The sequence below is a fragment of the Haliotis cracherodii genome, unplaced genomic scaffold, assembly GCF_022045235.1.
Source record: "Haliotis cracherodii isolate W230 unplaced genomic scaffold, xgHalCrac1.p SCAF_3, whole genome shotgun sequence".
Lineage (NCBI taxonomy): Eukaryota > Metazoa > Mollusca > Gastropoda > Lepetellida > Haliotidae > Haliotis > Haliotis cracherodii.
The window spans coordinates 30,165,320-30,193,295 of record NW_027266286.1 but is presented as its reverse complement, the minus strand read 5'-3'; the positions used below and the strand labels follow the sequence as shown (position 1 = coordinate 30,193,295).

Below are 27,976 nucleotides of genomic sequence, written 5' to 3'. Positions count from 1 at the left end.
ACGAGGCAGATTACGGGACGCATTATTTTGTTTGATCGTCAATTTACCGAGAACTTGTGGGTTACAATCGATAAGCAACGCAAATTCATTGAGCGGACTGGATTCCTGATGAATACTTCTACTGGGTGCTTCATTTTCAGCCAGCTATGATGACGGATTGAATTTATCTTGCATTTTATTGAAGTCGAATTTGTACATTTGCTTGTCAACATGGCGTCCAGCTCAGTGAGTCAAGAGAGCTTAGACATGGAGGACTTTGAAACGACGCGACAAAGAAACAGGATAAGGACACACCGAGGGAGAGGAATGTTTTACAGGGGGGACAGAGACGGAGGGGATCATGTGGATCGTGAGGGTCGGGACCAAAACGGGGAGGGAGGGGAAGGCCATCCAACATCGTTCAGTCAAGACCACGATTCGCCCACGCGTACGGTTGGCAGAAGCAAAGATAAAAGAAGCCGACCAAATCACCTGCACAAGGGGAAATTACCAAAAGACAAGAGGAAGTTGAGGGAGAAAAGAAGGAGTACAGGGGTCGTCCACTTGCCGTCAACTGAGGTATGTTTGTTTGGAAGATAACGGCCAGATTTGAATAATTTCCCTTGCTACTATTCCATGGCTGGAAACCAGCTGATAACATGCTACATTGTAAGCATTCCGATGACATCATACCAACTCAGTATTATATAATTGTTGTTATAGTGTTGTAAATGTTGTTTAATGATTGTCACTTATCCTTTCTTCTCATTCCCGTTATGAAATTGTTACTGTCACGTTATTTGTTGAACTTTGAATCACCTGTTCGTGTGACATTCTTGAGTTTACTATGTCAGGCAGGTGTTTGCACCTATTTCCCTGACGGGGCATGCGTGCCTGTTTTCTTCTATCGTACATTATATTTCCAAATATGTTTGTTCCTTGTTTTGTTGCTGTTTCTTTTGTTTATCTCTGTATGTCTCTTACCTGATGTGTTTTTCTACAGCTGTCTGTAGCAGAAGTAGGGGTATGACAATTCTACTTTACAGACTCACTCATCTCTGCTAAAAAATGTAACATATACAATGTAGTGACATGGCTGTCAACTTTGAAACTTATTATAAGATATGCTGCCTTGAACATTATTGCAGACCAGTTAAATTAAGTGTGACGCTAAACAAAAGCAATCTGTGAAAAAATAGTTTGAGATAAATGCTGAGTGTCAAATTCACACCTATTTCTCCATTGTTTGAATTGTTTGCGTCCTCAGCATTTTGATGTCATATGAGTCATAAAGACTGAAGATGATATTATCCATTTCTCATGATATCACAGACGAATAGGCGTGTCATCATTTGTCAATAGTGCATATGGTTGATGTCTCCTTCAGTAATTTCGCAAACCTACATTTTTCTCCATTACTTACGAAACAAGAGTATGGGAAATACTAAAAGATTATTTGTGACTCAAGATTTCAATATTTTGATTCTCTGAAAAGATAATCTGAATTCTTATTACTTTGTTGTACATTTCCTACACATTATGTTATTTGTTAGTCATGGCATATGTGATTTTAAAAAAAAATAACATCTGTTTTCTGTAATTTTCTAGGACAGCCATGTCATTACATACCTACTATTATCTTATCATATGTAGACTTTCCAATATAAACCTAAACTTTCATTATTACATATCAGTTGTAACATGTCTCCTTTTTAACATGCTTTTATCAGTATCAACCCCTATGGGCATGTAAGGCTGAAAGTTCTTTTGGCCATGTTTGGCACCAGCACGTTGCCGGTACTGAATTTACTCTTTAACTTGTACACTGGTCCTTTCATCTAACAAATGATATTTCATTTCATGCATAGTAACTATAGTGTTATGTCGTCCAAAAAGGTTTGAAAGTTTGACCTTCCTTAATTTTCTGCTCCACTCGTTTGATAATTAAATAATAAAGGAAAGACCTCTTACTCTAGTCATGATCTTCAATTTGAAAATACTGCCCGAGAAAAAAATATTTATTCGGCCTAGGTAAAGCAACTGAAAGTCTTTTCATAATCATGATATGTAGCATGTTCTAAACATTATAATGATGGCATACTTATGATTGACATATAATTCATTTCATTACATGCTTTTGAAATAATATAATGCTTATTGCTTTACATATAACTTGTTTAAACATGTTCATGGTACCTTTCCATAGATGTAATACTGCTGACATGTCTCTCTCGCCTCTCTCTGACTGTCAGTGGTATATTTCTGTGTGTTGGAGGTTCTATGCCATGGGTAGTGGTGTTGCCTGCTGGGGAGACGAGGCAAGTCTTGGGCTGCTTGTCACTGCCCTAGGAGTATGGAAGGGAGCTTTGTTATTATTGGAAGTAACTTGTACTTTCATTTACGGGTGTAACGATTCACCGATCATGTGGTACATCGCGATACTCTGTGCATTGATCATGATGATACAAGAATTGTATCATGAGGTCATAAACTAATACAGAACGATCCAAATTTTTGTATGCAACTGAGAAAGAGGGCATGTTACATTCTATGAAAATGATGTTTGGTTGGTTGGTTGTTTAATGCCACATTCAGCAATGTTCCAGCTACATGATGGCAGGCTGTATGGCAAGCATGAGATGCTGAAGACCAGAACCTTACTGTCTGTGTACCATATCTGAGAAAGTGTATCACAGCACAACCTTATTGTCTGTATGTAGCATATCGCGATGATGCATATCATAGCACAACCTTACAGTCGTTATGTACCATGTCTGACAAAGTGTATGTAGCACAACCTTATTGTCTGAATGTAGCATATCGCGATGATGTGTATCACAGCACGATCTTACTGTCTGTATGTACCATATCTGGCAAAGTGTATCACAGCACAACCTTACTGTCTGTATGTACCATATCGCGATGATGTGTATCACAGCACAATCTTACTGTCTATGTGTACCATATCTGACAAAGTGTATCACAGCACGATCTTACTGTCTATGTGTACCCTATCTGACAAAGTGTTTCACAGCACGGCCTTACTGTCTATGTGTACTGTATCTGACAAAGTGTTTCACAGCACGACCTTACTGTCTGTATGTACCGTATCTGACAAAGTGTATCACAGCACGACCTAAATGTCTATGTGTACCGTATCTGACAAAGTGTTTCACAGCACGACCTTACTGTCTATGTGTACCATATCTGACAAAGTGTATCACAGCACGACCTTACTGTCTGTATGTACCATATCTGACAAAGTGTATCACAGCACGACCTTACTGTCTATGTGTACCGTATCTGACAAAGTGTATCACAGCACGACCTTACTGTCTATGTGTACTGTATCTGACAAAGTGTATCACAGCACGACCTTACTGTCTATGTGTACTGTATCTGACAAAGTGTTTCACAGCACGACCTTACTGTCTGTATGTACCGTATCTGACAAAGTGTTTCACAGCACAACCTTACTGTCTATGTGTACCGTATCTGACAAAGTGTATCACAGCACGACCTTACTGTCTGTATGTACCATATCTGACAAAGTGTATCACAGCACGACCTTACTGTCTGTATGTACCATATCTGACAAAGTGTATCACAGCACGACCTTACTGTCTGTATGTACCGTATCTGACAAAGTGTATCACAGCACGACCTTACTGTCTGTATGTACCATATCTGACAAAGTGTATCACAGCACGACCTTACTGTCTGTATGTACCGTATCTGACAAAGTGTATCACAGCACGACCTTACTGTCTGTATGTACCATATCTGACAAAGTGTATCACAGCACGACCTTACTGTCTGTATGTACTATATCTGACAAAGTGTTTCACAGCACGACCTTACTGTCTGTATGTACCCTATCTGACAAAGTGTATCACAGCACGACCTTACTGTCTGTATGTACCATATCTGACAAAGTGTTTCACAGCACGACCTTACTGTCTGTATGTACCGTATCTGACAAAGTATTTCACAGCACGACCTTACTGTCTATGTGTCCCATATCTGACAAAGTGTATCACAGCACGACCTTACTGTCTATGTGTACCCTATCTGACAAAGTGTATCACAGCACGACCTTACTGTCTGTATGTACCATATCTGACAAAGTGTATCACAGCACGACCTTACTGTCTGTATGTACCATATCTGACAAAGTGTATCACAGCACGACCTTACTGTCTGTATGTACCGTATCTGACAAAGTGTATCACAGCACGACCTTACTGTCTGTATGTACCGTATCTGACAAAGTATTTCACAGCACGACCTTACTGTCTATGTGTACCATATCTGACAAAGTGTATCACAGCACGACCTTACTGTCTATGTGTACCCTATCTGACAAAGTGTATCACAGCACGACCTTACTGTCTGTATGTACCGTATCTGACAAAGTGTATCACAGCATGACCTTACTGTCTGTATGTACCATATCTAACAAAGTGTATCACAGCACGACCTTACTGTCTATGTGTACCATATCTGACAAAGTGTTTCACAGCACGACCTTACTGTCTGTATGTACCGTATCTGACAAAGTGTATCACAGCACGACCTTACAGTCTATGTGTACCATATCTGACAAAGTGTTTCACAGCACGACCTTACTGTCTGTATGTACCATATCTGACAAAGTGTATCACAGCACGACCTTACTGTCTATGTGTACCGTATCTGACAAAGTGTATCACAGCACGACCTTACTGTCTATGTGTACCATATCTGACAAAGTGTATCACAGCACGACCTTACTGTCTATGTGTACCCTATCTGACAAAGTGTATCACAGCACGACCTTACTGCGTTGATATGCATCATCGCGACAAAGTGTATCGTTACACCCAAACTCTACTGGGCTTGATGTGACAGCTTTGTCATTAAATTCATGATAATTCTATGAATAGTTTCAAATGATTTAAATAATGATTTAATGTTTGTGTAATTTGTAATATGAAATATCCAACAGCTGTGATTTCCATGAGTAATGCTTCTGATGTTGTTCTTCAAGGATTACAGCAAACACAGTCAACACGTTCAATGCTTTGCTTTAGAAATGATTTGTGGGCTTAATTACTTTAATTTAGTGTATTTATGGCAAATGTTGTACAAGCATTCGTGAGAAGTGTTCCTCGGAGCATGGGCAGATGCTTACAAACAGATTGTCTCATTATAACCTCTCTTGTACTTTCAACAGAGGTTAGTAACAGTCCTGAACAATGTGCTTAATTCATATGAAAATATCCCTGAAAAAATATTGATTTTTATACATTCCATTGTAAAGCTTATTCCTAATTGACATGCCTGACATGTCTGGAACAAGTTAATGACAAAATGAGTATTTATTATTAACGAATGTCCAATTACATAGAGAGAATGGTGAGTAATTGTGGTGTTGGCTGTAGTACGTATGCGTGTATATCCTGTACGTGTTCCTTGTGCCCATGTGCTGTTAATGAGGCTCCACAAATCAATTATGTTGTTTCTATTTCTTGCCATGGGGCACTGTTAGGTTGCTTACCACATTAACGTTAAACATGGCAAATGACTTTCATTATCGTTAAAGTATGATTAGGGTATGTGTCTACAATCAATATGTTTATTGGTGGTTTGACAGAGAGCACAGGTGGTTTAACCATGTTGAGTGGTTTAAGTGCCACAACCTGCTTTTCAAGTAGTGTTTAAAGATCTATTGTATCATCTGCAGGTTTGAATCCCTTGATATGATAGTGGGTGTGTCTACACCATGATTCTGCTTCTGTTTCACCAGACTGATCAATATCCTGGCGTTGGGCCTTCTTCGCACACTCATGTTAAAAATTATGACTGTCAGGGTTATGCCACCACTATGAAAATATTGTTTGTTTATGTTACCATGGAAACATGACATGTTTAGGGATAACATGTATCTAGCTACAGGGTAGCCCTCTAGTTAAGCTGTTTGCTTGCATGCAGAGTACTCTGGTTTGTTTCCTACATCGTTAATGTATGAAACCTAAGGTCAATGAAATGGCTGAAAATGTAATAACCATTCTCACTCATTCACTCATCTGACTGAGACAGACTTTTGTTGTTAGATGTTGCCAAGTAATTATTTTCAAATTTGTTTAGTTTTGACATTTCAACTAGGTTTGTTCACAACTGTTAAATCTCGAAAACAACTTTCAAATTGTGTATACTTGAAATAAGTGCCTCCTTTGGCAATTTTTCAAGTGCCCGGGCACATATTATGGTAAATACCATATAATTATGGATCATGCTATAACAGCTATCATGGTTAATAACCTTGATATAATGTCTTCATGATTTTAATGGAAACTTCCTTTACAAGGATATGAAATATGCTGGTCGGCATGTCATGGTAGTCAGTGGTAGCAGACTTTGACAAATACAAGGTTTTCAGGTGGTCATCAGGACCAAGAAAGTGATCTTAGGCTACGACGATCATAAGTCTCATGTTGAAGTATGGGAGTTAGGACAACTGTAGTGTTGTAAACCCAGAACTACAGAAACCACCTGTCCCACATTAATAGGCTACTACAAAACACCAGTTTGAGTAATTTCACAAAGTTTCCATGCCTTTATGTCACGAATTATGTGCCAAATTCTGTCCTTTCCTTCTGAGAACATGTATAGCAGTGGTTGAATGTAGAGTCACGTCATGTTTCCCTTTAGCCAGTCATCAACCTTGGTGCTATGTTACTGGTCTAGCATTTGTCTGGTGCCGACCAGCTTATTTGTCAAACCCTGTCTTGTATCAATAATCAATATTATTCATGTGCCATAGACATTGTATGAACAATATGTATGATATTCATGATAGGGCCAGGCCAAAACAATGTCTTGTTTTTCACGATTTTTCAAAACTGAGTTGGAAGGCTGAGGGATGAATATAGTATTTCTGTTTATATTTTTTAGCATTGTTTAGTCTTGTTACTAGGTTACATATCTACAAAAGTTAACTTGATTCTTCTACATTTCTCAGATAACTTTGTATATGTGTGACCTATATTTAATTCAGTTTGGCCTTGGATTCCCTAGTAAATCTGATAAACAATGAATGACATGGCTTTAGCAATAAGTTTTAATCTGGTGCAAAAATGTTTTGGAATTGTGTTTTACAAGATATTTTTTTGTGAAAAAGTAGATGTGGGGTCAAATTTTGTGTAGTGCATGAAAGACAGAGGTTACTATGCAGCAATATTCTGTTATTTGAGGAAATATGTGATTAAATCGTAATATATGTTGTTAGTATACATGGTAGGCACTGCAAAGGTGAAAAATACTTTAATTCATTAGTACCTGTCGGACATATTTAATATTTATGTATGCAATGACACAGGTGTGTTTGCTTTTCATATATATTGTGATATTGATGGACACATATACCTGGATGCAGAGACAATATACCAGAATAACTGAGTTTGAATGTTGTGGATACAGAGATGTGTATGTATGTTTCAGAGTACTGGAGACTCACTGGATGAGGATGATGATGATGACAAAGTTGCCATGGAAACCAAGAAAAACACAGCATTTAATGAAATCACAGATAAAAACAAACCAGTTCATGAGAGACATGATGTAAGTTAAGAAAGGACACTTGAAACTATATATGTTTAAGTTTGTTCAATGCCGCATTTAGTAATATTACAGCTATATTATGGCGGCCTCTTCAATCCAGTGATTGACATCATGAGCATCCATCTTCGCAATTGGTATACAGTAACTGGCATCAACTAAGACAGCGCCTCTTACGACAAGCATGGATTGCTGAAGACCAATTCTAACCCGGATTTTCACTAATGGGAAATTGGTATATTGGGACGTAGTTTAAAATTTTGAAAAAATATATCTGAACTATTTTAACTGTGTAAGATGAATGTCATTGCTAAGTTTTTATTTAGCCATAGTAATATATATTCAAATTAATGCTGCCAAGTATCTTTGTGAAAAGAGAAATTTAAGGACTCTGTAAGATCAGTATGTAACCATATAATAACCATGGTAACCTTATTGTTATATGTGAGTTAAGAAGATGTTATGCTTGCATAGAGCTTTCTTAATCCTAAGTTTGTAACATATCACCTCCCTAGTTACTATTGTGTAGGAAGGATCAGTATATCTGTCTGTGTGTCCACCAGTCCTTTTTATCTAACCACTTTATGTCTCTTTATAACCCCAATAAATGTATGGTTATGATACTTTACTGTAGAAGTGATGAAGTGGTATCTTTTACTTTTGGGGAAGTTTTAGTTGGACCTAGGCTGTGATTGGGTGTTTATGGAGCAAAACTATTGACCATATTGATTATTTTCTTCATGAATCATATAATGACGTGGTGCCTAATTTCCACGACTTTCAGCAAGGGTGACGTTGATGTGCTTAAAAAATAAGTAAAATAATGTAATTTCGAGGTATGTCCTTTACATGCTTTAAGCAACAGGAACTTCACAGTGCTATTATGAATTTGATGATGATATTGACACTCTAAAACAAGGAATTTCGGACACTGTATTGCCATGTGTCAGTGAACTTAAGTAGGCTAATCCTGAAGATGTGTAACTGATACCATTTTAGATAACAATAGTATTGTCTACTGAATTCTTCAAATGCAGAATAATATATATGCTGCATTCAGTCATGATAAAGGAGCTTTGAATGCGACCTGTAGATCATGTTAAGTATGCCCATAAACCATCATGGCAAATCCCCCAGTTGTGACAATCCTCAGTGTTATGAGACTAAGTGATCTGTGTGATCAATGTTTTATTCCCCGTATGCCATGCTGTATCCTGTATATCGGCTGCATGTGTGTACATATTGTACTTTATGAGCCTGTTTATGGTGTTATCAGACCTCAAGCTGCTACAGTGTAAGGCCGCTAACAACATTGTTGTACTTGAGATACAGGCTATCTGAAGTGGTGCTTGTAGCCACTGGAGGACTCTAGTGTTGGCAGCTCCCACTCCAGTAGATACTGCATACTGTCATACGGATCATAATATATGCACCCAGCACCCAGTGTTGACTCCAACATGGGTGAATTCAAGCTGACTGAAACAGCATGAATTTTTTGTGATGGGAATTCTCCTATTCTGACTTTCAGAAAAGGGAAGTCCAATGAGTTGTCATATTTGGTGACAGTGGTTGGAATTCACCTGAATACAACCAGCAAACTAACATGACGCCACTAAAACCCTGACATGTGATCCCTCGGGATACCATTTACAAGTATCAGACAAACTCCGGCTGGTGGATCGTGACAATGAGATGTGTTCATGGATTAGAATACATAACATAGTCTTTTACATGATATATGCATAATTGTTTTTGCTGTAATCGCTGTATACATATCTTGGTTACCATGGTTACATTGATAATATTCTTTATTGCTGGTTGTATCAACAATCATGGGTACAACATGTACAATTAGTTTATCATTTGCACATTGTATTGTTACAATTATTTGATAGTTCCATGTACAATTTGTGGTCAGTTCAGTCCCAGAAGCTGTAATAGGAAAGACATGTTCTACAAGGTTAGAAATCATTTTCAAGTTCTGTTTTCATAAAACTGTGCCCCTCACTCACTGACTGACTTACCTTTCTTGTGCCAGGGTCACAGTCACCATTCAAGTACGTTCACAACAAGGAGAAACAAGAGGTAAGACTAGGTCGAGGTCAGCCACTGGGCAAACTGTTTTCAAACTTGGCTCAACTGTTAAGTAATATTTCAGCCACTGGCCTTTTTCAGTCCTCTCTGAGAGTGGAACTGAAAGTGAAATAGTCCATTCAATTGGTATAAAAGTTTAATCAAATCCTGATTTCATTATAAGAAACTGTACTGCATTACAACATAAAACATTTAGTTGTATACATTAACTGTATCCTCAAACTGTGCCTTATGTAAAGAAAATAGCTGGTGATATAATGAAGTACTGCATGAAGGATTATTTATGTTTTCAAACAAATGTAACAACAAAATATCAAAACATCACTCATGTACAGAATGTGAACACCCACTTTTCAGGAGTGTCAACTCACAGCAGGACATGTAGACAAGATGTCTCACTTTTGTAATCTCAAATCTTATAATGTCAGGCACTTGCAAACCTGTATTGCAATCATTCAGGAACAATCTCTCACCTGACCTGATTCAATTTCTGCTTTGCCATTAATGGTTGACTGATAGAATACAGAATCATTTTTCTCTTTCAGTCCATCTGATCTCGAGGCTGATCTGGAGGACAACCAAGATTACGACAGTACTGTCAGCCATTCAGAAACAAATCTCACCCTGATCGGCCGATCCGAGTCATCTGATACCCATATGTCCCAATCTCTCCTGGACAGGCCCGTAGGAATATCCAAATTTACTCGCTGTTCCCCGGAATCTACCAAGTCTTTCACTTCATCGCACATGGCCAACATCAGTGATCAGGAGGCCAAGGGCTCAGTCTCGTCTATGAACACTTCCTCCGTTTTGTCTCGGTACAGAGAGTCAGAAGCTCCGCTAAGAGACATTGATCAAAACAGATCCAATATTTCTAAGATGAGAGACAATAAGACCGAGTCTTCGTATGGCTATTTGTCGTCCCGGTTCCGTGATAAGGACCAGTCTCATGGGTCATCTCGCCTCAACTACCATGTTCCACGGCCGTTCATGACGCAGAACAATGACAATGCTGCTTCTTTGGAGAAGGTGAAACAGGTGACTTGATTCTTTCTTCCTTTCTTTGCTGGTAATAGAATGACCTGTCTTCAGTTTCAGCTCCCTAGGACTGGGGGACCATCTGAGCTTATGGCATGTCAGTTGTCCGTCATCTGTCCATCAGTCTTCATTTTTTGCAGAGATGCCTAGCACCATAGTTAGACTTGTGGCATTATAATCAAGTTGTTAGTATGTAACAATTTGATATTTGTATCATTGAAAAAAAGCAATCTTGAAGAATCTTTTCAGATACCTCAACATCAAGGGTCCCTCTGTAGTCTAGTGTTAGAGCGTCTGCCTGGAGAGTGGAAGGTTGGGGTTCAATCCCTAGGCATGTCATAGCAAAAGATGTTAAATGATGGTACTTGTTGTTACCCTGTCTGCCGCTCGGCATTAAGGGGCTAAAACAAGGACTGGTCAGCTCAGAGTCAGTATGCTGTGTCTGAGTGGGGTATTCATGTTAAACTTCAGCATGGTATTTCATTGGGCTAGCAATATGATATGGGCATTAGTCTGGACTGGTACAGACAGACAGACAGACAGACAGACACACAAGCACATGTGCAAGCATGTCTCTTTATAAATGCAATAATCTTCGACACGACGTTAAACCCCATTTCACCTCGACATCCAGGAATCTGAAGTATTACTTAATCTTGTATAACTTAATGGCATTCAGATGCCAGTTAATCTTGAAGCCAGGAATACGAGAAATTGATTGCATATACTGATGGCTTTGCTTGTACGAGGTGAGCAGGAGTACCGAGGATCTCTTTGTTTAACTTTCCCTTGCATTGTCGTGTACTGATGACCCATTCAGCATGTTCAGCAGTGTAGAGTATGTCTAAAGAACAACAGATTGTTGTATATCTGGCCTGATTCTTTGGATTGTACTCATGGCAATGTGTGGCTAGAGTACAGCATGCAGTTTACTTTGCTGAAACAATGTTGCAGCTTTTAGAAGTGAGTAGTATCTGCCAAATTATTTGTTGTAAGCCAGAAAGAAAAAAAAAATGATCATAAACATGATAAAATGTCATTCGTTTCTTACAGATTAATAATTCTGATACTTCAAAACTAAAAGTATTTATATGAAGGTCTTTCTTTCATAGGGCTAAATGTAGCATGACATAGATATAACTGGCTGACCTGCATTGTTGCTGGTCTCTCTCAGTTAACTGGGTCCTCTTCTCCATGTTAACTTGACGCCTTGTTTCTTCTATCTGTTAACTGTTTATTCTTGCTGTGAACTGGGTATTCTCGCTGTGAACTGGGTATTCTTTCTGTGAACTGGGTATTCTATCTGTGGACTGGGTGCTCTCTTGATAACTGGATGTTCACTCTGAACTGGGTGTTCTCTTTGATAACTGGGTGTTCACTATGATAACTGGGTGTTCACTATGATAACTGGGTGTTCACTATGGTTACTGGGTGTTCACTATGGTTACTGGGTGTTTAAGTGACACACTCTGTCAATTTGGCCCTTTATCTCCATGTTTCTTTCTCTGTGTTCACTTGGAGTCCAGTGTTCATTGTTAAGCGTATGCTGACAAAGTTCTTGTTGATGTTGCAGCTGCTGGAGAAAGAGAAAGAAGAGAACAAGAGGCTGCAACAGTTGCTGGAGGACAAGGACCGCAGGATAGCTGAACTGGAGAAAGAGGTGTCCCTCCTCAATAAGGTATTGATTGATGATGACTTCATCTCAGTGTGGTGGAATGGTAGACAAGGAAGGTGGCTCTCCTTGACAGATGACAGTTGCACAAAACCTGACCCCTGATGATGTCTTCATGACTGATGTTACTCTTGAAATACTACCCAAGTAATGGTATCTACTAATAATAGGAATCAAACTAGCTGTTGTCACTCCCCCGGGATGGAGATAAGCCCAAATGGGCTCCAATTAAGCAAATATTAAGAACTCTGAACTCTTGCAGTCAATTTGTCACAGGAAGAAGCCAACTACCTATTCCAATATCTTAAAAGTCATTGCCAGAGATTACATTGTTTTCATTTCTTATCTTCTCAGGAATATATTTAATTTTATAAAGAGGCATACCGTATTTTCTTGAGTATAGTGCACACTTTTTTTCGAAAAATACACGGCTATGTAGAAGGGGGTGCGCATTATACACGAATTATGAGTTTAGATGTTTTTTCCCCCAGGGAAAGACATTACCGTGAGCACGAAACACCGGAAATACCATGTCAACAAATCCATACTGAAGTACGCAAAATAATCATGTAATTACACTGTCTGGATATAAAAAGTGTTCTTTGTATATCTGGACTTATGTTTGTAACTTATTTCATTAATTTTATTCAAAATTCCTTTTAATATTGTTGTTATTAATTTCGGCGAAATCGTGTGTGAAGCGATCGGAAGATCGCACAACTCACCGTTATTAACAGCAACCACGGTCAGAATACCGCTATTGTCGCCTTGAAACGAACTTTAGTTGACAGAGAATGCATACATATATCATAAATGACATACTTTGACTTGTTTAAAGTCATATTTGTTTTTGTTTGACGATTCTATGTCAACATGAAATTCTCGTGATCACGCGATCGCGTGCGCGTTAGCCTTGACGGTGACCGGTCAGACTGGTTCCATGTAAAAAATAATACCCGGGAATAGCAATCAGCTGCTTCGATTAGGGTTATTATTATTTTAAATATGTTAAGTCAAGGCTGCATATAATTAAGAAAATAATGAAATATATCATTCCTGATAAAAAAAATAGTTTCAGATACAATTTTTGCCGATCCTTGCATTAAAAATTCTATAAAGTTATATCACTGGGTGTGTCTTGACCGAATCCCCGGTCGATTCCAAGAAAACGTGTGTACAGCTGATTGCTGTTTCCGGCTTAGTTTACGAGAAAATACACAAGGTAATCTTAATCCCTAGATATAAAACAATGCCTAGCAGGACAATAAATACTATTTAAACGGTAAGTAAACATGTCTGGTGATTTTTTATCTCAAATTTCGAATTTGTACTGACGAAGCTTCTCAGCAACTGTTCGTTTGCCGGACTTTGCTGAAAGGGTACGGTGTAAATTTTTTCTGCGCATAATATTCAAATTTCTGTTTTTCCAAAATATTGAACCCGCTAGAGGGGGTTGCGCATTATACATGGGTGCACACTATACTCAAGAAAATACGGTAATTGACCATACAAGGTCTACATACTTGAAATGAAGGAGACCCCAACTCGTACAGGATGATGACAGGTTAAATGAAGCAGCAATATTGTCAGCACTATTCAGTCAGTGAGTCCACAACCAGACAGCCCACAGTCGCTAATTACTGTATGACTATGAAACAATGCGTATTGTAGCTATATATTACATGTGACCTCTCCTACATTGCAGTGTTACCACTAAGGAATAGGAAAACAGGGTAATAATCAGTGATACAGCATGGACGTTATTGATCCGTATTTCCCCTCTCTGTTGGCATGTCATCTTCCTACATTTGTTGTAAAACTTTCTTTTTCTTGTATGGAAATCATAGAAATGGCTTCACAGAAACCTATCAAAGTAATTGAATTTTTTGTAATATGTAATAAATATCTTGCAGGTAGCTTAAGTTTAGCATTGGAGGAAATATGTTTAGAATAGGGATAGGGAATGTGCAGATCTCTTGATAGAAATGCAGTCGTAGTCCTTATTGATTTTAACAAATAACAGTTTTATGACATTTTTCAACACATGGTAGATGTTCTTCTGATGGAGTCCCTTAGCTTGATTGTGTTTATTGTGATTTCATTTGTTGTTGTAAAGCAGAAATTTGGTTGCCTCAAAACCCTTTGCATGGAAGCTGTGTGTGTTTGTAGCCTGTTAATATCACCCCTTGCCTAACTCCAATAACTTTAAGTTGCATTTAGTGCAATTGATCTTTATAATAAGCCCTCCGACCCTTTGATATAGCAGCCGACAACCCCCACCCCCCGACCTGTTTTCCCAGTTTCCTAGACCAAAGGTCCAGTGAGCTCCTGTTGTGGCATTTCAGCATCCGTTACTCCATGGTGTTTCTGGTGTCTCCCACTGGACTTGATGGATCATGAATTTGGTGGTCATGCTTGCTGGCTTTGTTGATAGCTTGTCAAAGTACCTGCTCTGCATGGATCGTTGCCCATGTTATCAGTCACTGGATTGTATGATCCAGACTTGATTATTTCAGGGTGCCATTGTATGGCTGTAATATTGTAAAGTAAGAAAACGCCCAAAATGAAAACTACATTCAGCATGTGTCAGGAGTCACTTTTGTCAGCTCCTCCTCCACCTCTGGACAACTTGTTGCTTTCACGAGGCCCTGATGGCTATTGCTTGGCCAGTGTACAACTATAGAAGTGTGATTTTATATCTGGGTCATTTGTAGCAAGCTCTGCATATACCTCCTGTTTTTGTCTGTAGATTGAATTCTGATATTTACATGACTTTTGCACTTTTTATCTCCCCGGCATATAATGCAGGAGAATGTAGTCAACACCTTGTCTGTCCATCTGTCTGTCTGTCCGTAATCATTTAGTTTCCAGAGTGTTACTCGAAAACTGTTCAAAACCTTTCAACAGAAATTGGCAGATATATCAAACAGATCCTATTTACTGATTTGGGCATTTTTATAAATTCTCTATTGCCATGAAACCAATTTGTACTTAGTCTTGTAAACAATGGTAAAGTGGTGGATTTCGTTTCCGGAGCACAACTCTACAGCTGTTCAATATCTGTCAACAAAACTTGGCAGATACATCAAACAGATCCTGAAGTGGTGCCGTTTGCTATTTGTGGATTTTTTGCATTTTTATATTTGAACTAAAAAAGTTGGGGTAGGTGTCATTTCCGGACTTAAAAACTGTGAAAGACTTTTTCCCAACCTTGTACATGTATTAACCATGGGCTAAAGTGATCTCTTTTGCTATTTAGGATTTTTTCAAAATTTGATTTTTCTCTGTTTCCATGGAGACAAGATAGACGTATCTGAAATGGGGTTGGGTGTCGTTTCTGGAGCAGAAAAAACAAACTATTCAGCAGTTTTCATCCAAACGTGGTACATGTTTTATTCAAGGGCTGAAGTGGTGCCTCTTGCCATTTAGGAATCCATGGCTCTTTCTTGAAACTGTTCACACACAAAGACCAGGTTGTCAACTGGTGCCTTTTGCTATTTAGGGATTTTTAGAATATATATTTTTTCTGTTTCCATGGCAACAAGTTTGATTTTGACTCTGATCATACTGGTGTGCACCAGACATACAAATACAGAGTTCCAAATCCCAATTTCATGGTATTGTTTTGAACGCTCAATAACTACACTTGTATACAGACAGACAGATTAGATAGAAATTATCTGATCATGTTTGACTTTAAGTAAAAGTCAGATGATGTGTTCTTTCTAATTTAAGTCCCTGCCATTTGTTGTATATATCATGTGTATATGCTGTATATGTGCTTATAACCAACTACGGTTATTACAAACTAAAATTAGTGGTCCCTTAGTGGTTCGTTGTAACCATGGTTTTCTGTATTCAAAATGAGCCTTATGGCAACAGGCTTGCACAGTTTCAGATCTCTTTCACTTTGGTCAATTTCTGCTTGTCTTTTCTTCTGAACTGTTTAAGTTGTCAAGATTATAATTATTCAGTGTTCCCAAAATTTAGTCATTCTTCAGATACTGTAGGGGAATAAAGTATACATACTAAGAACCTTATTACATCATAACATTGTGAAATACAATTATTTTGCATACAGTTGAAAATATTAACCAAACTTCACATTTTGAAAGTTCCTTTTGGCTCAACTACAGACTAACTGCTAGATTGTGAACTGAATGTTTTTGCTGTGTCGGTGAGCTACAGTACCACAATGTTTTGTTGGGTTAGCTTGGTGAAAACTCTCGGTATTATTTGTTGGTAGTTTTGTAGTAGATGCATCTAGCTAGATATTTTGTTGAATTGTGAGCATTTTGAGTGTATAAATACAAAAGGCCTTGACCTTGATCAGTAAGAGGGAGATAAACAGGTGTCATCTTGATAGGCAATAACATGCTTATTCCAAATTAGTAACTACACTGTGTTGACTGCAACCTTCTGAGACTCAACTACAGAAATAGTTTGACATCAAAGTAATCATTTAACATATCATCTGAACTATCTGGTTTGTTTTATGTGTTCTCTACATTAGTGTAGCTTGTTAAAGATCTTGTTCAGAGACAGTAAATAGGACCGGTAGAAAAAATTGCAGTGGGGGGTGTGCCTGAAAAACCTCGAACATTCTTAATTCAGGTCTTGTTTCAGCTTCCTTTATCCTGTAGCAGTGATATTATTGGGGACTAAATGCATTAAAGACTTTTTATCAACTTTTAATTGAACATTCTTTGATATAATAATAAAATTTAAGAATATCTGTGCTACATTTGGATTGTCAATCTGTCTGTCAAGCATTTACTTGTGATACCAAAGACCAGGGTCAAAACCTTATATGGATAAATGACACTTTCTTTCTGTGGAACGAAGACAGATTTCCATCGTTGTCAAGGTGCCTAACTTGGTAACAGACAATATTGCACTAGTCTGAGATGCCTCTGCCATGCCCAGGTTCACCTTTGTTATTTTCTCTGCATTAATTGTCTGTTTTACTGTTTTCAGGAACTTGATGAAGTTGAAGATGAAAACATTAAACTGGAGGAGGACAAGAGTGCTTTGATCAAAGCCATGTCTCAACTTAGTACCAATGTCTAGTGATCGTCATCTATGTTACCAAGTTTGGCTGATGGAGGGTGTAGGGCCCCCCTTACAGGGCCTCATAGTCCAGCAAGTGTTGTATATAAACCATACGGGGCCCCATGTGTCAAGTTATACATGTTTATATCAGACGTCCTGTAAGCTAAACAATTTTGCCGTTTAACCTGTAACTTCAAAGAAGAGATAGATCAATGCCAAATTGCTTGAATGTGTTTTATTGTTGTGTTTTAAACACTTTAGTGTGTTAGTTCAAGGTGATGCATCTAAGAAGAATATTAGCACCAGATGCTACCAATTTCATGTGAAACCAAAGACCATCACAAAGACTAAATATATCAATGTTTCTTTTTATACACAGATCTGAAAAACAAATTTTGTTTATATCTTCACAAATACGGTAGTCAACCTTTTCAATAGGAAAATTATCTGACCACTTGCAAGTCTAACCCTGGTATCAATCTCATATTCATCCAAAAGTATGTACAAACAGTATTGCTTGAAGAACTGATACTGACATTGACATTCATCCTTGAACTAACTTTTGCTGCTGTTTTGAAGTCACAGGTTGAAACAGCAATTGCCGTTAGGTGCTTGAGCAGTTACTGCGATATCCAACTTGCGCCAGTTAGAACCAGTGTCTACTGGTGATGGTCCAGTTCTTAGCGTCCATGTTTAGTGCAACGGCTTATTGTCATAGATTATCATCTATTTGTTCCAGTAAGGTAGAAAATATTACAGTTTATTTATAACCTGGGATGCCAGTTGAAGCTGTTCTGTTGACAGTTTGAGGTTTAGGGCTAGAATGATACGTATTTGGGATGTAATGTATGAAGAATATCGTTTGGTTCACTGTCCTTTGAAAGGAAATTGTTATACTGTTTCTTGAAAAGACATCATTTACTGTTATTTCTATGATATCATTTATGCAGATTAAGCAGTTATGACGAATACCAGAATTTTTAAGGTGTAGACAATTTTTCTGAATTTGGTGATGAGAAGGTTGGACTTGTAGGTAAAAGTCTTCCTAAAGGTGAATGAGGGGGTACAAGGAAGAGGTAGATGTGATATGGAGGTAATGGATTTGTGTTGATATGTATCTCTGATCATTCATGTGTTAAGTTCAGCTTTATTATGTGTGCCACATTCATGAAGTTCAACAAGACATTTGTCCTATGTCACTTGGAACTGCCTTTGGCTTCTTGTCACCATCAGTATCAGTGTGTAAACGTGGGATCCTCATCCAGGTGTCCATCACAGCCTGTAGCTCTAGGTCCGTACTCATTTACTGCAAGCTGGACACTTATCATGAATTTGAGCTGGCAGTCAAATAATTCTGAATAATTTGAATATAACTTTGAGGCTGCAGTTGTCCAGAATAAAGCCCCTTTAAGCAGGCATGTCAAACAGCCATTTTGCACAGCCTCGCTTTTACTACCCTTTTCCCCTTCTACGAAGATCCTCTCTATAAAATACAGTGCATATCTTTCTTTGAAAAGTAATACATCAAATGTTTTCAATCAAGCTTTTATTAATTTCGAGTGGGTCATTTAATTTGAATGGGCAGGAGATGAGAAAGAAAAAATGAAACTGCAGATTGCCCAAGTTTTCTTCATCAATATAGTGCTAAGATGGCTTGGCACATTAATATAATCCCCCACCTGCCTGAAGTAAGAATCAAAATAAACTTTTTTTTATTGTTCAAGTTTTTTTCCATGTCCATAGGTCACACTTGCTTCTTGGCATGACGGATTAACGATAGTAACATGGAAGAAATGTGTGGTCCTTAAGTTTTTTGAGTGGTGTAATACCAGTTTACACAGCCTCATTGTACAACATGCTGCACCTTTAACGTATCCTCAGATGTACGGATCTGTCTGAAGTTGTCTTCAATAAGTATTGAATGAATATGCATTTGAAAATAATTACGACTTTTTCTTTTTTTTTGGTTTATCAGGCTTACAGTTTATATTTTTGCTTGCTACTTTTCTGTTTGCCATGCAATGTGTTCAATATGATCAACGCACAATATAGCCTAATGTAACCAAATAACATTAACAAGTTTACTGGCAGTAAGTTGCTTCGGGGAAAAAATGATTAGTTTCGTTTTCCCTCTTCATTTTTCAGCTGCACAACAAGTTTCCAGTGCATTCTGCAAAACACAAGCCAAAGAATATGAAAAATGTTTGCTCAACTATGCATGGTTGTGAAAGATTTCTCCCCACATTTTTGATGTACTTGTGCTTTTTGTTATGTGGTTTATGAACAGTAGGACTTGTCCAGGTCAGGATTGTGGTTCAAAGTTCAGTACAACTTCTTATGGTGTTTTGTCAACATCTGTCCTATGGCCTCAGGGTCTTATCTGTAAGTGCCTGAATGAACTTGTAGTGTTGATAACTTAGGCAAGCCCATACTGCCTCCTCCGTGTCACATGGGGACACAAGTGACCCAGTTGTCTAAGTCTATATAGAGATGCTTCTCTTAGGCGTGCCAGAAACCTATGATTGTGGGTTGGAATTCTAGTTGGCCCTGAGGTTCTAGGTTTGTCAGCACCATACCCATGCTCGTAGTTTTGGTAAACATCTGCAACCTGCATCACTTCAGGCTTCCCTGAAGGTCTGGGTTCAATTCCTAACATGGATCTATTGTGTGATGATCTGCAGTGTCATTTTCACCCACGTCCGCTGTGACATGGTAGCCAAGCCTCATTAGGCACTGAGAACACTCGAGAAGTTTGTTCATAGTTTTGTACCATAGTCATGACCTGGAGCCTTTGTGGCATTTTGAGAACTGCCAACATTGCAATCTTTCAAAACAAATTACGAATCCTAATGGAACATCATTTCTCCATTTGTTTTACTTCAAATTATTCTTGATGGATTTCATGTTATTTATTCAACATTTGTCTCTTATTAAAGCTACTTTTTTAAAATGTGATACAGGTATTGTTGCTGATCATTATAGAACATGGTATGATGAAGTTATTTTGTTTTTGTGCAACTTTTGCTACCTTTTCCTGTGATTAATTCTGATGTTTATTAAATATTTTGCCTGTGTTCACACTTCGTAGCCTATGTCATCCCACGTTGAAACTTAGGTGAGTGCTTGTTCTCACACTGCTGGGAGCAGTTCACTAGGAATCTAAGGAAGCTCAGAGAGCATTTTACAAACATGAATATTTCCTGTCTCTGTTAAACCAGCTTGAGAATAGTTTTGGCTTGAGCAACTTCATGTGGGATTGAGCTATTGGTTGTGATTTTATTGTTTTGTTTATATTTTTCATTTCTAACGTGCCATTTACTTTTTGATTCTAATAAGTATCTTTACAGTTTACATATCATCTGTTTAATGACGTTTAGAATTACATTATATGTACTTTTAAACAGACCTGTTTGAAGAAGTCTTCCTGGCTTTGTTTGTAAATTACACATTGTGTATTGGTTCTGATAGTTCGAAAAAAATATCACTACAAGATTATTTGGCAGTGTGTGATACAAAATATTATGTCTAGGTGTTTGAGGCTGTCTTTGATAAATCAGTATATGGATGCAGACTATTGAAATATTGTTTTGATTTCAATTAATGGAAGTAATCGTGTAACATAGCCAGTTTTCATTAAATATCTTGTCAACAGTGGTACTCTAAGAGAGTCTTTGTAATACCTTTCTCTGTGATAGGAACCCTGGACACATTCAGCCCCGCATCACAAGTGACATCCCCACCTTCATCGCCCGAACTGTACCTTTGCCTAAAGCTTCTCTTACTCATGAGGCCTCATTATTTTCATTTTAGACTGCCTCCGTGGTCTAGTGGTAAAGCGTCAGCCTGGAGAGCGGAAGGTTAAGGGTTTGATCCCCAGCCACGTCAGACCAAAAGACGTTAAAACATGGTCACTCGCACACACACACACACGTTGCTAAATAAGTGCAATAATCTTGGATGCGATGTTAAACCCCATTCACCTCAAATTTTTTCATTTTATGTTTCACAGATTTATTCCAGGTTTTCCACACAAGGTCGTCGAAATAAGAGTAAAATTAAATAGCTATGTCAATCATTGACAACGTCTTGATAGTCATGTAGACATGAAATTTATATATAACATTTTATGTTGTATAAGAGGGTCTATATTACTAGAGGGAGACATGATAAAAATAGATATTATATGTTTCATTTGTTTCTTGAACCATCTGTTTTCAGTAGGGGAGGCTGTCTCGTGAAACGGTATCTAAACAATGTGTGGCCTGAGAGTACCACAAAGGACTGAGAACAAAGCCTTGGTAGCCAATAGGTCCAGGGTACTTAACAAAATAGAATGGTGATGTAATACGGTAAATAATGGAGGATGCTTAGAAATAGGATGGACATAGATTAGAACATTTTACATTGATTAGATTCTTAGCCACTCTGTGAATGAATTACTTAGAATACTGTCTCTGTGGCATAAATGGTACAGGGTCTTACGGCGCCAATGGAAAGTAGGAGTCACCGTGACACACTGCATTGTTTGAGAGTCATGAGCATGACAACATGGAGAGTTGTGCATGGGGTGAACTTTGATTGTACCAGATACTGATAACAAAATAATAGGAACATCATGTCGATGCTTAATCCCATGTTTTAAGGGTAAAATATACAATCCCTTTTACTGTCACATGGATGTGTTTTTGTAGTACATTTGCTGTCTGATGAAAATAGGCTGCATTGGTTATGACTCATCAACAATAGGAGTAGAATATTTTGGATGAAACTTCTGTGAAAGATGCAGTACTCCAGTGTCCTGTGAAACCATCTTGATAGGATGAGTGTATATAGTTATGATTTTCATCAATGACAGTCCCATTGGGGTGTAAGACAATCACACAATTTATACTATGTTAAGCTTGTACTCATCAAGGGATAGAGAGACATTAGAGAAAACATGTTCGTAAGTACTGCAGTTTTTGCAGTAATTTGTGATATTTTTTTTGTTTTTTTGTTTTACTTGTGTAAAGTTGTTTTTGATATCATTACCACGTTGAGCTATGAATCAAATGTCTGGGTATTTCATTGTTTAAGATTAATTTGTATATCTTCGTACTTACAACGGTTGCTATTTAAGTTTTAGGGTCATTTTATAACTACCCAAATTCTTGAAGTTTGAAAAATAGTAATATGTATCAGTGAAGTTATCACTATTTACAATGAATTAATTGTAGGTGAGGCACTGCAATAAGCGTGGTTTACATTATTTATGTCATGGAAGAATCTCTCATTTTCTCACTACATTTTATGAATAGCAATATATTTGAAACTTTTTCTAGTCTGGAACAAAGGAACTGTTTTTGTTAGGTACTCAAGTCACACATTTGTTTTTCAAACCTAGCATTTTGAAAATAGATAATTGAAATGAGGTAGAAATGTATGACATTTTCTTTTTGGAGATATTGAACATGTGCCTGTCGGTAGGCCAAGGATTATGTGACATTCACCTGGGAACATAATTGACTTATTTCATAGTAGTTCAGGTTGAGGTTTTCTTGTTATTGAATTCTATAGATTTTGGTTAAAAGTAACTTGTGAAATAATTTTATTTTTTTAGTTTTTATTGTCGTCAGTACAACATATATTTGCAAACCACCTGATGTAAATTGTTCTACCCGTCTTTCAGGTGCAATCTTAGGTTAATAAATAAGTTTTGATGCTTTCTGAAGGGACATGAGCATTGTAGCGATTTATTAATACACTATGGAGGGTTTGACAATGTGATAATTATCTTCATCCTTGTAACAACCACTGGAACATCAGTGAAAAAGATGCTATTTATTTTAGTTTTTACATTACAGTCCAAGCAATTGCTGCTCAATTGATGACAATTTATATGCATGTTCAGGGTACTCCTGCTATACTCACTAGCCCTGGAAATGGCTAATACAGATGTTATTGTATACAGGGTATGAATGGGAAAGGACTGAGTAGTTGTTGTACAATACCAGTACGGAGGATGCTATTTAATGTATTTATGTTGTATAATAGTTAGAACTATTTTGGATAACTTCAGCTACTGTACATCCTGCAATAAAGTTTATAGCCATGTGGAGATTTACAAATGTATTCTTACAGTGTACTAACATATCAAATTTCATCTGTGCTACAGAACAACGCTTGCCAATATTGAAGACCTTAATCAAGGGGAGACAACACCTAGTCTTTATTCTAGTCTCCGCTTTGGGACGGACCATTTTAGTTTGGGGGATGGGATGGGAGACATCAACTGACAAAATGATGTTTTTGCATCCGTGTTACCATAGTGATATTTGGAATTCTTTCATCTATTAATTACTTCTTAAACCAAAATTTGAACAAATGATTTTTTTCTGACATTTGCCGATCGGCTTCATTATTTTTTGAATAACCCCCTTCATTCAAAGATAAAATGGTTTGTCTCTTGTATCTTGTATCACAGGATTATGGATTAAATAATTTCCAAATATTATTACTAGTTAGAATTAAGTATGACATTTTTTAAAGTGCATTGTGTGTAAAATGCCGATACATTGTCTGCAAGTGCTACAGGTACTCCATATGCTGTTATCAGTGTTATACACAAGGACATCATGTGCTATGTTGTCATTCATCTATTCAAAACATCTCGTACCACATAATGTGAATGATGGAGAAAGTTATGTGCATCTTTAGGTAAGGGTTTGATGAAAGGCTGCTTAGTATTTCCCTGTGACCAAAGAACTATAGTGAGTGTGTGAGACTGTACCGAACGTGATGTGCGAGAGTGGTGGTGAAGATTGTAGAGTATAGCAAGATGCCAAGTGTAATCCACCAAGTGTCTATGTGCTGCTTTGGAAGTTCATGGAGGAAGCTTGACGATGTGAATATTGTATGATTACTATTGTTACATAGGTTTCTGTGTCTTTATTCCTAATGTATTGCCCAACCCATTTCAGTCTGTCAGAGACACACGGTGTACTTACCTTCAGAACATCTCCCCGAGGCAAGGGCCTTAACTGACTATAAAAGTCCAGTTTTCACCCTTGCTGAACTAGGCTGGTATTATGGAGTTACATTAAGGCTGGACTAACGAGTTTATGCATAGTCCAATCAAAATCGCGCTCCGAAATCGAAATCCTGTTCGTAAACTGTCATGCAGATTTTGGTCATTTGCAGGATTTGCAAAGCGTGTGCACCACTAACTCGTCAACAGATATTTTCTAAATCTTTGCATGTTTTTATTCAAGGTGCTCACATGATTTGATGCACTGCGCAATGTAAGACTCGTTTTATCACAATGTATAGACCTTGATTATTGATCAGATCGTCTTGTCTTGGTGCTGCTGTTTGTTTGAAGCAAATGCAAGTGATACGTGAGGTGGAATCTGATTGGTCCATAGGAGAGGCATAGAAGGGACATAACTCATAATAGCCACTGGTGGCGCTACGATCGAGCCCAGGAATGCCAGCATAGTTCGGCAAGGGTGGAAACTGGACTTTTAAAGTCAGTTAACTCTCTTGCCTCAGGAAGATGCCTTCAGAAAGGCATTAGATAAATCTAGTGGTTAGTTTGTTTACTTGTTACACTGGAGACCTGGATTTGGGTAGAATGTGCCATTCCAATCATGGGGTTCAATTCTATTAGAGGGTTGAAATATTGAGAAAATAGATGAGGAAAATATGCCTGTTCCTCTTAGGAAGTATTTAAATCCATGATAAGTAAAAGTAAAACTGTTAATCATATATAGTAATGGAAGACCTTGCAGAGCACCACATGGCGTCACGGGAGATTCTGCTGAAAGTATGGAACGTGACATTGAGTTGTTGACTGTTATTTAGTGTAAGTTGTGTGGCTTCTAAAGGTTTTGTGGTTATTAGATCATTTTGTGATGATTAGAAGACTTTGTGATCAGTAGAACCATATGTGAATAATAGACAGTTTTGTGCTGAATAGACAGATTTGTGGTTAAAAGTAAACAAGGAGGTAGATATTTGTGTTTTTATATTAGTTGTTGTGAAGTTCTGTTTTGCTGGGAGTTTGATGTTGGGCCACTGAGATTTGAAAACTAAACATGGCGCCTTAGGTTTGAGGAAGCCCGTGTTCGTGTAGTATGTATGGTCATATCGTCAGCATGCTGATATTATATTTATTGCTGTCAGTGAGGATAACAAAACGTAGAGATGCTGTACAGCTTTGGAGATATATTTACATTTTGGAGATAATTTATCCTGTAGAAGTAATATGTTGATACTGTAAATATGTAAGTATTTGAAACATTTGTACATTTGTGATCACATATATAGGTATGTAACACATTTTTATTGAAAATCTGACTCCAAATATTCTGAAGGTGTATCATATCTTTACAGTTCTTGTACTTGTGGTAATTTTAAGGCATAGATTGTGTTTATTTGTTAAAGACACTGTAAATTGTATAAATTCCACTTTCTGATCTCACTGCTATAACTAATGGAGTGACTATGTTTGTCTTGCATAATGTGTTTCTTGTCTTTCTGCTCCTGCTTTGTGCTTAGGTTGTGTTTGGGCAGGTTGTGCTCATAAACTGTTTGGGCAGGCTGTGCTCGTAAACTGTTTGGGTATCCGCATTGACACATGGTACATTCATAACTTAAAATGGCCAGCTTTATTTCTTGCTTTCCCAACTCTCCTAGATGTACCACCCACACCTTTATGTCCTATCCTTTTCATCTATCAGAGTCCAGATACTTGTATGACAGACCTAGAATTAGTGTAGAAAGGAAGTAATTTGGAAACCATTTTTCAGACGTATTGTGAATAACACTCTCTGCATACATTTGATAGATGTGAGCTTATGATAAATAATGAATTTGTATGGTGCCTGATACCAATTAAAAGCTGCGATTTGATAAGACCTGTCCTTGCTCTGACATGGTTCTTGTCTAGCTGATAACAGTATTCCATCCTATTGGCTGCATTGTTCTGAAGTGTTTTAACATTTTGCTAGAGGAAGTTACCTGTGATCCGGGTTAGAATTGGCTCTAGCAGCCCATGCTTGCCCTAAGAGGTGACTATGCTGTCAGAGAAAGAAGGTTCCTTGTTTAATCGTCTGTAAATGGTTTCCAGTGCGTCTCTATGAGTCCTTTAGTTTAGGTATAACACCAATTATCCCAGATCGTAAAATTCCAATATCTTCAATAAATCAAAAATACACATGTGATATTCAACAGTACATACTTTCTCTATTTATTGAAAACATAGCCAGTTATTTATGACCCAAAGTGTTCCATTCCTTGTTTCCATGGTTACAGTGTAATATCTCAAGCATCTTCCTCCTAAGAGGGTAGGCTTGTCATTTTCAACACCTGCAATGTGTAAATATATGTTAAGTAGGATAGATATTTAGGGTGGAGAATAAGATGCTACACGTCGCAACCTAATAAATCTAAGGTATACCATTTTGGATGACATGAAAAGTAACATTTGAAGCACTTACTGCTTACCAGTACGAAATGGGATATTTTGTTCATGACTGAATGAAGTTGCTCTTATGAAATAACCTGTAAACTTACAGTAGTAAGAGGGGAATTGGCATCAAATCATGAGAGACTCATTAATTGATGGTTGTTGGTGATAATAGGAAACTCTGAATGTCACCCCGATTATGTTTCTAGGTTTGTCAGCACCATACCCGTGCTCGTGGGTTTCACCGAAGTGGTAAACATCTGAGACCTGCATCACTTCGGGCTTACCTCCCACATTAAGCTGACATGCCGCGATATAACTGGGATACTGTTTAAAGCGGCGATAAACCCAACTCACTCACTCACTAACTCACAGCTCTCACCAGTCTTGTCTCAGTTATCTGTGCTATGACTGTCAGAGCTACAACTACCGTAAAGCTAGGTTATGACATTCATAGAACTACAGACTATTATGTAAATCATAGGGCTACAACTCTGTGTTACGACAGTCGGCATTACACTTGCTCTGTGTAATGTGGGCAAGATGTGTGAAGTTCCCTTCGAAGGCCTGCCCCTGTGCTTGGTGAAGAAAGCATCACCTGTCCGAGTATGCATCGTTATCATGGCTCATCTCCAAGTGTTATATATATTTTAAGTCTGTGTTACAGTAGATATGCTGTTTGTCATTTGTTATTTTCTTGTTGCATCTTTATGTGCATTTGAGGGAAGTAGGTGAAAGTCCACATGTCAAACATGGTGGGCATGTTTCAGGATCATATGATGCTTAGATCAGGAAATGGAAAACTAAGAAGCTACTTCACTGTAGAAACTTCAGAAGTAATTTTATTGATAAGTACTGCAGAAAACAGAGTCATCTCCCTTAGACCTATTTGAGTTTTTCCCCCTAATGCACAGTGAGATTTGAAATTGTTTTATTGTCCATTCCTTGCCAGAACTGACTTAAAATTAGCCACTCCACATTGCAGAGTAGATCTGAATTGTTCAAGTGTCAAGTTATGTACAGCAAGAAAATATTTACTTTTTTGCCATATTTCAAATTAGATGACAATAAAATTATGTAAGCCTGAGTTTTTG

The 27,976-nt window shown here is 37.8% G+C and overlaps 1 protein-coding gene across 3 annotated transcripts; it reads left to right on the top strand.

The window, feature by feature from the left end:
* On the top strand, positions 1–27,969 carry LOC139475838 (PRKC apoptosis WT1 regulator protein-like). 3 transcript variants are annotated; one of them, XM_071259041.1, is made up of 8 exons: positions 1–558; positions 983–1,003; positions 7,462–7,581; positions 9,617–9,663; positions 10,218–10,710; positions 12,284–12,388; positions 14,088–14,115; positions 17,360–17,448. In XM_071259041.1, exons 1-7 carry the CDS (start codon positions 211–213, stop codon positions 14,097–14,099), a joined length of 1,146 nt encoding a protein of 381 aa, XP_071115142.1. In that variant the 5' UTR covers positions 1–210; the 3' UTR covers positions 14,100–14,115; positions 17,360–17,448. The 3 variants fall into 3 exon arrangements, with proteins under 3 accessions (XP_071115142.1, XP_071115138.1, XP_071115141.1); XM_071259037.1 differs by lacking the exon at positions 14,088–14,115 and having other exon boundaries at positions 17,360–27,969; XM_071259040.1 differs by lacking the exons at positions 983–1,003; positions 14,088–14,115 and having other exon boundaries at positions 17,360–27,969.
* Positions 27,970–27,976: the final 7 nt, after the last annotated feature.